Raw genomic sequence first — 10,477 nt, forward strand, 5'->3', positions numbered from 1 at the left:
GGCGGATGCCTAGGTGACAGAGTGAGATTCTGTCTTAAAAAAAAAACAATAACTTAACTTTTCCCCCCTTAATTTTCCCCTTGATTAAAATATTGCAGGAACCCAGTTTATGAATGGGTCTATGCCCGTGTCTCCTTTGCCCCAAGTCCAAGTTTGATTTAAGGGAAACGGAGGGTCCTGCGAAGCTGCATCCAGGCCAGGTGCTAGGTAATACTGGAAAAAAGCAACCCCAGACCAGAAGGTGGGGATGGGGAGCCCATTCCCAGTTTAGTCACCAGAGGAAAGAGAGGCCTGACCACTGCAAGCCCTTTAGTACAGGCTGAAGTACATTGCACCCCACTCCACCCCACCGAAAGCCCCGCCGCCCACCTACCCCAGACCCTGAGCCGGCCGCGCACCGCCTCCCGCACCGCCCACCCATCCAGCAGCCTCGCTATTGGCTGCACCGTCTGGGCCCGAGCCCCCGGCGGGGTAATTAACGAGGGATTAATGAGATTTCCAAAGTCAACAGAAAAATCAATGGGCCCAGGAGCCCGAGCGGCGGCTGCGCAGTCCCGCGGGGGAAGGGCGTCGGGGGCATCGGTCCGGGCGCCGGAGCCTCACCTGGATTGACGATCGGCGCTGCGCCCGCATCGGCGGTCAGCTGGCGGCAATGCCCGCCCAGGCCTCAGGTAAGGCTCCCTGGCACCGCAGCTAGGCCCGCCCGGGAGCTCCCTCGGACCCCGTGCGAACATTCCCAGATAGCTCACTCCCGGACGCTCAGACATACTCCATTCCCCAAAAGGGGGTTCAGGAACCAGGGGCCCCAGAGTTTGGGGCCAGAGGACGGGTGATTGGAGAGAGGTCAACTCCTGTGGACCAGATGCTGGCCCCTCTCTGCCCTCCACCCCAGGCCCGCCTCTGTGCCCCACCTCCGGACTGGGGGCACACGAGGAAATCGCAGGGCCGGTTCCACACCACCCGAAGGAGGCTCCGAAGACAGAAGGAAGTGAGAAACCAGACAGCTTGTTTTTATAGGGTGCAAGGATGTTTGGGGCTACCCGGTTGTCTGGTCTAGGGCATGTTACTTTCGGCTGCCCTGCAGTACCTAGGGTGTCTGGGAAGGAAATCCCGGAGCTGCCTGGCCAGCTCTGCAGCCTCCTGGGAGCTGGCCCTAAGCTCCGGGCTGGGCACGGTGCCCTGATGGCTCTGCAGTTTTCATCACCTGCCTCTAACTGTGACCCACAAACCAGTTTGGTGTCCGGGCCCTCCCTTGGACTGGCATAGCGCCGAGGGGCGTGGCAGGGGGCAATGGACTCCTTTTTGTCAGTTCCTGGCACATTTGCCCTAACCCTCTTCCTGCGACCACCGTGTGCCCACTCCTGGCCCTGCCCAGCTGTGGGCCAAATTCACTCCTTTGATGGCTTCCTCCAGCGGCCATTGGAGGGTTGGACACAGGCGGGATGGGAGAGAAAGTCAGGGCAAGGACCGGGAATCTTGTCCCTCAGTATCCCCTCTAGGCCTACAAAAACATCCCCTGAAATTCACCAATAATCCCAACCCTCCCCACCTCTCCAAGATCTGGAAAGAATTGGAAGAAAATGAACAAATAACTAAAACAGAGCTTTCTGTGTGTCAAGCGCTGCTTTACATGTGCTTACATGTACTAAATCATTTAATTTTGACACAACCCCTATGATACAGGTATTATACATTAATTTCTTCATCATTTGTTAAAGAAATCTTTGTTGAGCATCTGCTGTGCACCAAGTACTATTCCACAGTTATGTGTTCATTTTACATATGAGGACATAAAGGCACAGGAAGTCTGAGTAGCTTGTCCAGGACCACAGAGGTAGTAAGTGATAGACTTTGGGTCCTTGGTCATTACATTATGTGTATCCTGCTTATGTGAGGTGGAGCAGTCAGGCCTGGGAGAAACAGAGCAGGCAGGCATCCTGTGGGCCTCAGCCTTGCTCAACCTGGGTGGGGGAGCCTGGGAGGAAAAGATCAAGATCGTCTGGACAGCCTCCCGGGGCCAGGATGGAAAGGGTTTAAAGGGAAAAGTCTTTGTCCACTCTTGGACTCTTGTTTCACTGTGAAAAGCCATGCAGCTGCGCTAGGCAGTTTGGACTTTACACTGAGGTCAGTTGGCTCTTAGGAGGGGAGAAAGAGAGGAAAGCGACTCGGGTCACAGTAAAGGTTGAGGTCAAGAAAAAAACCTAAGAACAGATTGTGAGCTGGAATAATCAAATGTGGACTAAGGGGAGAGGCAAGGAGGACGCCCAGCCCCCTGCTAGGAGTGATAGGGATAGAGTTGGAACCCTGAGATAGCAACTGTGAGGAAGTAGGGGAAGGAATTCAGCGAGAGCCGAGAACCCTGAGCCCAGAGCACCGGGGCACTGACAGGACCAAGGAAGAGCAAAGGGCGGCAGGAGGCCTCGTAGACACCTTCCCACCAGGAAAGCACCAGAAGCAGGGATCGTCATCGCTCTCAGCTGCAGCTTAGCCCACCAGGAAGGACATGCTTTTTTCCAAAGGGGAAAGCAGGCTGGACTTGGATTTGCAGGCATTGGATGTCCCAAAATCTGGGCCAAGCAAGTGGCAGCAAAGTGATTGGCCTGAGTGAAAGCTCAGGGAAAAGGAAGAAGTGGCAGGAGACATTCAGAGAAAGAGGAGACTCAAGGGTAGTGTCCCCCATGTTGTGCTGGGGTGAGGGGTTGCAGAAGGAAGTCTGTTCCATCAAAGTCAAGGGTGTGGCAATGGTGCTGATGGCAGCCTGTCCCATGCCCTTGGCAGACATTGTAAACCAACCCCAGAACTTTTTCCCTAAAATTTTAATATGCTTTAAAATTAATTTGAATTATACAAGTAATGTGCTAATTTAAAAAAAAAAAAAAACTAGAACATTAAATCTAAAGAAAAGTCTGCCATTCCCAGTTCCAGGAGCCTTATCCCCTCAAAGGGAATCCCAGACAAAACTCTTGTGAAACTGATTGGTATCTTCTACCCAGACCTTTCAAAAGTGATTTATGAAGATCACACCATCTTTTCCCACCAAGTCCAGACTCAACCTCAGGATCCTTCCCAACAGAACACTTCCCAACTAGTCAGAGTGAGAATAAGAGAGGACATCTCCCTCCTCTTCCTGATGTCAGGAGAGGAATTCCTCCCAGAGGTCAACAGAGCAAAAGCTGCCTTCTGGTGGTGAAAAGTCTTTGCCCTGGAAACCAGCCAGGCACTGTGCAGATGACCCTGGCATTACTATTCACACTTGGGTGGCCACAGTGGGGCAGGGGTGGAGGATTCAGTCCTCGAGCCTGTAGGAATAATCCCTTACATATGTGTGCAGCACAAAGATGTTCCATGTCTCTCGGTCTGTGTGAACCTCCATCGTCCCAACCAGAGAAGCTGCATAGCTCACCCTAGGTGACACAGCATTTAGGGGCTGGGGACTTGAACCTGGGTCAGCCTGGCAGCCAACCCAGGACTCCTCTCATCCCCAGCTTCTGCTGAGGCTCCACCCAGGCCTTCTCCAGAGGTACAGGAGGCTGAAGCAGCCCCAGACAAGGACAGCCAGGTGGACATGGGGACGGAGGAGACAGGGACTGCTGCCCCACCCCGGCAGAAGTCCTGGCTGGTGCGGCATTTCTCACTGCTTCTGCGGCGGGACCGACAGGCCCAGAAGGCCGGGCAGCTCTTCTCTGGGCTCCTGGCCCTGAACGTGGTGTTCCTGGGTGGGGCCTTCATCTGCAGCATGATCTTCAACAAGGTGGCCATCACCCTGGGCGATGTCTGGATCCTTCTGGCTGCACTGAAAGTTCTCTCCCTCCTCTGGCTTCTCCACTACGTGGCTGGTACCACCCGCCGGCCACATGCTGTGCTCTATCGGGACCCTCACGCGGGACCCATCTGGGTGCGGGGTGAGTGTCAGGGTGCTGGGTGGACATAAAGGGGTAGGAGGGAGACGGGCCTCTGAGAGGTGCCGACGCCTGCCCACTCTGCCAGGCTCCCTGGTGCTCTTCGGCAGCTGCACGGTCTGCCTCAACGCCTTCCTCGTGGGCTATGACGTGAGCCACATCCACTGCAAGTCTCACCTTGAAATCGTCTTCCCTGTCATCGAAATGGTCTTCATCAGCATCCAGGTGACAAGTCTCTCCTGTTCCCAGGCCACATGGGGACTCATCCTACACATGCACCCTGCTACCTATATCATGCAGACAAATGCCAACATGTACCACACCCCACATAAATGCCCACCTCCCTGTGCCCACGTCCACAGGTACCTCTGAATACCCGCATCAGCTCCCAAACCAGACACCTCTAAATACATCTACCTGTACACACCACATGCACACCTGAGCAGACACTCTTTTTTCAGAGCTGAAGCAACCAAGGCTCGGAGATGTTTTGCCACTGGCTCAGCACACAGCAAGAGCCAAGACTCTGACGCAATCATCTTCCATGCCTTCTGCGTAAATACATACAAGTACCCGGGGACACACCACGGTCCCACAACCCCCACCAGCCCCCGAGCTCAAGGCACTGTCTCTTTCAGACCTGGGTGCTCTGGAAACACTGTAAGGACTGTGTTCAGGTCCAGACCAACTTCACGAGGTAAGACCTCTCCATCCCAAACCTCCTGGGGCACTCAGAATGTACCCTGCCCTCAGCTTCCCTGGACAGGGTGGCCCTGGGGCTGTGGGTTCCTCCAGGGTGTGTCCCCTCCTAATGTCCTAATGCTGGATGCATCTGGCATTGGAAGTGAGTGGTTGCCCAGTGGCACACAGGAGCCAACCCAGCTGTATGAGCAGAGTGTGGCACTTCCTCCAGGTGTGGCCTGATGCTGACCCTGGCCACAAACCTGCTGCTGTGGGTCCTGGCTATCACCAATGACTCCGTGCACCGAGAGATTGAGGCTGAGCTCAGCGACCTCGTGGAAAAGTTCTCAGGTACAGGGAGGAGACCAGGACCTCCTTCCCACAAATACACACATACATGCACGCACGCACACACGTACACACACTTGCATGCATGGGCTACACTCCCTCAAACAGGTGAGGCTCAGTGCGTCTACACAGTGGTTCTCAACCTTCCTAATGCCGCAACCCTTTAATACAGTTCCTCATGTTGTGGTGATCCCCAACCATAAAATTATTTTCATTGCTACTAGCAATGAAACTTTAACTATATTAAAAGGTCGTGGCATTAGGAAGATTGAGAACCACTGGTCTACAGAGTTGGGACAAAGTTCTAGGGGCCAGATCATGATTCAACAGAAACTGAGGTTTGCTGATGGTACAAGGTACCCACCCCCTTGGGTGATGGCACCCTGCATCCCACGCCAGGCATCCAGCTGGCTGTCAGCAGGCTCACCACTGCTCCTGGCCCAGCTAGTCACTGATAAGAGTCTCAGGTATGCACCCCACCCATGCTATTTGCATTTTACTTGCAAGAAACTAAAAAGCCTTCTGGGCTAAAAGGAACATCCTAATACAAATTTCAGGTACCTAGATGTGTTAGGAGAGACAAAATATCTGAGCAGAAAAATCTCCCAACATCATCCTATGTACCCCATCTCCTACCTAACAGTCCACTCCTCAGAGGATATATCCCATACCCCACATGGGAACATCACTCTCCATGGGACCCAGCCACACCTGTATGTGTACAATGTGCTCCATCCCAGGCGGCATCACTGTGTAGCCAAGCCCTCCCAGCACACTCAGCATTCACACACCCACTGCGTCAATCATGGCACGCCCGTGTACCCTGCTTACATTTCTCAGAAAAGCTGTGCAAAGAGAGAATTTTGAGCAAGTGACATCATGGACTTTGTCATGATAAAAAAATTCAGGGCCGGGCTCAATGTTTCACACCTGTAATCTGAGCACATTAGGAGACTGAGATGGGAGTATCCCTTGAGACCAGTAGTTTCAGAATAGCCTGAGCAAAAGCGAAACCCCATTCTACAAAAAATAGAAAATTTAGCCAAGTGTGGTGGCACACACACCTATAGTCCCAGCTACTTGGGAGGATAAGGCAGGAGGAGCCCCTTAAGCCCAGGACTTTGAGGTTGCAGTGACCTATGATGACACCACTGCACTCTAGCCTGAGGGACAGAGCAAGACTGTCTCAAAATAAAAAAATTCAAACAGATTAGCCAAAGAGCAAGACATACCATCACCTAGACGGGGTAATTATTAACATTTTGCCACATTTGTTTCCATTTTTTCTCTGAAGTACTTAAATTATAGAAATCATGGCATTTTAATCTCAAAACATTCCAGTATGCACCTCTTTAAAACTAAGTGTATTTCCTGGCCATTCTCATTAATGTAGGCCTGTAATCCTAGCACTTTGGGAGGCTAAGGTATGAGGATTGCTTGAGGCCAGATGTTGAAATTCACCTAAGCAACATGGAGCAACCCTGTTTCTACAAAAAAAAAAAATAGAAAATTATCCAGGCGTGGTGACATTCACATGTAGTCCCAGCTACTCGGGAGGCTGAGGCAAGAGAATCGCTTAAGCCCAGGAGTTGGAGGTTGCTGCGAGCTGTGTGAGGCCACGGCACTCTACCGAGGGCCATAAAGTGAGACTCTGTCTCTACAAAAAATAAAAAAATAAAATGAAAAAGTATATTTCCCTACATTACTACAAGGCTATTATATTTGCTAAAAGATATTCCTTAACAACATCCCCATCCTCCATATCAATCTATGATATTCAACGTTCTCCAGTTAGCCCATGAAATTTCTTTTATGGTTTGTTCAAACATGAAATAGATTTGGTCAAGTCCAAGTCTGTTTTTTCCCAATGACATTGAGATTTGCCAGGTGGCTTCCTAGTGGTGGTTTTCATCTCGTTCCTCTCTTTCCTGCTTTTCCCAGAAATTGAAAGTATGGACCAAAGTCTAGATTAGATGTGGGTAGACATTTTAGGCCCGCATTTCCTGGGTGCACCCATCTGAGACCCTGATATCTGATCACCCCACAGCGCGTGCTGACAAGGCAGGTCGCTGGGTTCAGGGGTGGCAGCCCCATCTGCCATTGTAAGCTACAGGTTTTCCCTTGGGTCCAGGAAGTAATTTGCGGATGTATTTGGCACCAGAGACATCATATTGCAAATGCTTGGCTGCTGAAGTCTTGAATCCATTTGTAAAAGAACAACATTCTGTGATGTCTGATTTCTGTATCTGGGCTTCAGTTTCCACATCTGTAAAACAAACAGCTGGGCCTCTTTCACCTCTGACACGTTCCAAGAGGGGAGCGGGACTGATTTGTTCACCCAATGTCCTCAGAGCACAGCCCAGCTGACTGTCTGCCCCTCTGGCCCCTGCCCCCACCCCAGGCGATGAGAACAACACTTGTCTGTGCCTCAATGCCACTGTGTGTGCGGCCTTCCGGAAGGGCTACCTGATGCTGTTCCCCTTCAGCACCGAGTACTGCCTCATCTGCTGTGCCGTGCTGTTCGTCATGTGGAAGAACGTGGGCCGCCGCCTGGCACACCACGCGGGTGGCCACCCCAGCACCCCGCCCTTCCACCTGCACGGGGTCATCTTCGGGCCACTGCTGGGTCTGCTGACACTGGTGGCAGGCGTGTGCGTCTTTGTGCTCTTCCAGATCGAGGCAAGTGGCCCTGCCATTGCCCCCCAGTACTTCAGCCTCTACTATGCCTTCTACGTGGCCATGCTGCCCATCATGAGCCTGGCGTGTCTGGCAGGCACGGCCATCCACGGGCTGGAGGAGCGTGAGCTGGACACACTCAAGAACCCCACCCGCAGCCTGGATGTGGTGCTGCTGATGGGTGCCGCGCTGGGCCAGGTAGGCATTGCCTACTTCTCCATCGTGGCTATCGTGGCCACCCGCCCAAATGAGTCGCTCAACCGCCTGATGCTGGCCTACTCGCTGCTGCTCATCCTGCAGCACATCGCCCAGAACGTCTTCATCATCGAGGGCCTGCACCGCCGCCCGCTCTGGGAGGCAGCTCCCGAGGGCTCATCGGGGAAGGGAGAGGCCCAGCCTCCCCGCAGGGGCTCCCTGCTGGAGCTGGGCCAGGACCTCCGGCGGGCCTCGCTGGCCTACATTCACTCCTACAGCCACCTCAACTGGAAGCGACGGACACTCAAGGAGATCTCACTCTTCCTCATCCTCTGCAATATCACAGTGAGTAGCTGGGCTGGGAGATGTAGAGGGTGGAGCTGGCTAGGCAGACCCAGAAATCCTCACCCAGGAAGGGATGGATCAAGGACACATGCCTCTTTCCAACCAGCTTGATGATTCTTGAAAGTGTCCCCCAGCTTCCTGCAAGGTGCTGGGCATGAATGAATGTGCCAAGCACATGGCTCAGTGCTCCTTGAAAACAAATACATAAGATTTCTACCCTCCAGAAGCTTACTGTCTAGTTGGGGAGACACTGGTGAACTAATTAGAGAATTACCACTGAATTCAGTCAAAGAGATCAGAAAGTACTTGATTTTCTAAAGATTTCCTAGTAAAAGACATTGGTGATGACTGCCCAGCTTCTGGTAGCTGCCGAGTCCCAGGGCTACTTCTTCGTGCCCTGCCTCTGTGCTTCATTGACTCATCACAATAACCCCATGCAAGAGGCACAATTACTGTCCCATTTGGCAGATAGGAAACCCAGGCTTTGGTTGTTGGACCTGCCCAAGGCAGTGCCGAGACAACTCAGGATTGTCTGACCCAAGGTATAAAACCTCTGGTCCAGGCAGAGAACAAGTCATAAATTGGGCTTAAAGTAGGTCAGGAGCTCAGGGAGGGAAATGTGGGTCCAAGTGGTCAAGGAAGGCTTTGTGAAGCTTTGATCCACGCCTTGAAGAATGAGCAGAATTTGGACAAGAAGGTAGGAGTGGAAGAGTGAAGCCCCAGCTAGGTGTGGAAGAGTGAAGCCCCAGCTAGGTCACAGGGAGCCCAGCTTGACACAGCAGGTCGCACACTGGGAATTCCTGCAGCACAGCTGCACAGCTCGCGTGGCGGCAGCCTGTGGTCTGCAGTCTCACCATCCTCCTGGAGTTCAGGCTGGCCCCAGGCAAGAGACACAGATGGCTGAGGCCTTCTGGGGTACAGGGTGAGGATGATACGGGGGAGAGCAGCTCGCTCTGAAAGCCCAAGGGTTGGGGTCAGTGCTGGAGGAGTGGCAGGTTCTGGGGCCTGCATCCCCTGGGCTGGGGACCTTGGGGTACAGGAAGGCCCCTCCTCTACTGCACACCTCCTGTCCCTCCAGCTGTGGATGATGCCTGCATTTGGCATACACCCGGAGTTTGAGAATGGGCTGGAAAAGGATTTCTATGGCTACCGGACGTGGTTCACCATCGTCAACTTCGGCCTGCCTCTGGGAGTCTTTTACCGCATGCACTCTGTGGGGGGGCTGGTGGAGGTCTACCTGGGGGCCTGAATCTGTCCAAGAAGCCCACCCCCAGCAGAACCCTAAAGTATCAAAGCTGGGGAAAAGGTTGCCCACAGTTGCCAAGCAGATGCCTCATTCCAAGAGGTGCAGGGCCCAGCCTGGGGCTCCCAGAGCCTCCCCCTCCCAGAGCCTCACTGAGTGAAGAGGAAAACAGTGCCAATAGCCCAAGATCATGGGTGGGACACTGAGCTTGTGATGCCCATGTCCCCTGCCCTCCCGTCACAATCAGTAAGTCCAGGGTGCACCCCAAAAGGCAGGCGGGGGCCCCTCCCAGCTGCTCTCTGGGATGGTCAGACCTAAATGATGGGGCCTGAGGAGTTTGAAGGCCTCAAGGGTCAGCCCCTTGCTGTGGGAAGGGCACACAGTCCAAGCGTGGCCCAGGACACCCTCGGAACTCAGAGCTTGGCCAGCAGCCCTGCCCCTTTCCCCACACCACCTGTCTCCTAATGAGCTCATTAATTAGCTGCCAGGCAGAGCCTAACAGCTCTCCTGCTGCATAAACCCTGTTTGTTTGATCAATACTATTCAGGCTTTGTGGCATTTGTTCCAAGGGACAGAGGTAGGAAAAGACTGTCCCCCTGTGCAGGGCTGTGGGGCTAGGATGTGGCTGGGACAGTCCCATTCCTGGGCTGGGGGGATCTAAACCAGTCCTTCTCTTGCCCAATCCATGGGAAGGGGTGAGAAGGGCCACCCCAGCACACTCTCTCTCTCTGGGACAGATCTCTAAGTGACTTTCTGTAGCTGGCTGGCCATAGAGGTCATGGCTTCTGCTGCCCAGGCCCCCCTGATCCTCCGAGCCTGCAGGTAGGGCAGGGAGGGGACAGCAGTACTGACGGCCCATCCATCTCCCTGAGCCCAGAGCAAACAGCGAGCTGTGCCCAGGGTGAGGCCCTGCAGTGAGGCTCTGCCCTCCTCCTCACCCCCTCCCTTACACCGACAAGCACAGGGACACTGCCCAGGTCCCCCCCAACCTGGCTCGGTCTCTGTGGCGCCTGAGGCGGCCCCCTGCCCCTCCTGTGTGTGCTTTCTCTCTGGCCACAGCCCAGGGCTCAAACCTCAGGAAGTTTCTCAC

General features: G+C 53.7%; 1 protein-coding gene across 2 annotated transcripts; it reads left to right on the forward strand.

Moving 5' to 3' along the window:
- Positions 1-436: 436 nt before the first annotated feature.
- Positions 437-9,926, forward strand: OTOP3 (otopetrin 3). 2 transcript variants are annotated; one of them, XM_053570945.1, is made up of 7 exons: positions 437-671; positions 3,486-3,902; positions 3,988-4,124; positions 4,538-4,596; positions 4,813-4,931; positions 7,330-8,144; positions 9,223-9,926. In XM_053570945.1, exons 1-7 carry the CDS (start codon positions 653-655, stop codon positions 9,391-9,393), a joined length of 1,737 nt encoding a protein of 578 aa, XP_053426920.1. In that variant the 5' UTR covers positions 437-652; the 3' UTR covers positions 9,394-9,926. The 2 variants fall into 2 exon arrangements, with proteins under 2 accessions (XP_053426920.1, XP_053426921.1); XM_053570946.1 differs by having other exon boundaries at positions 534-671; positions 3,736-3,902.
- Positions 9,927-10,477: the final 551 nt, after the last annotated feature.

This window comes from Nycticebus coucang, chromosome 18, assembly GCF_027406575.1.
Source record: "Nycticebus coucang isolate mNycCou1 chromosome 18, mNycCou1.pri, whole genome shotgun sequence".
Taxonomy (NCBI): domain Eukaryota; kingdom Metazoa; phylum Chordata; class Mammalia; order Primates; family Lorisidae; genus Nycticebus; species Nycticebus coucang.

Coding starts and splice junctions, on each gene's coding strand:
- OTOP3 (XM_053570945.1), top strand. Junction 4,125..4,537: donor TGGTCTTCATCAGCATCCAG/GTGACAAGTCTC, acceptor TGTCTCTTTCAG/ACCTGGGTGCTCTGGAAACA. Junction 4,597..4,812: donor GTCCAGACCAACTTCACGAG/GTAAGACCTCTC, acceptor CACTTCCTCCAG/GTGTGGCCTGATGCTGACCC.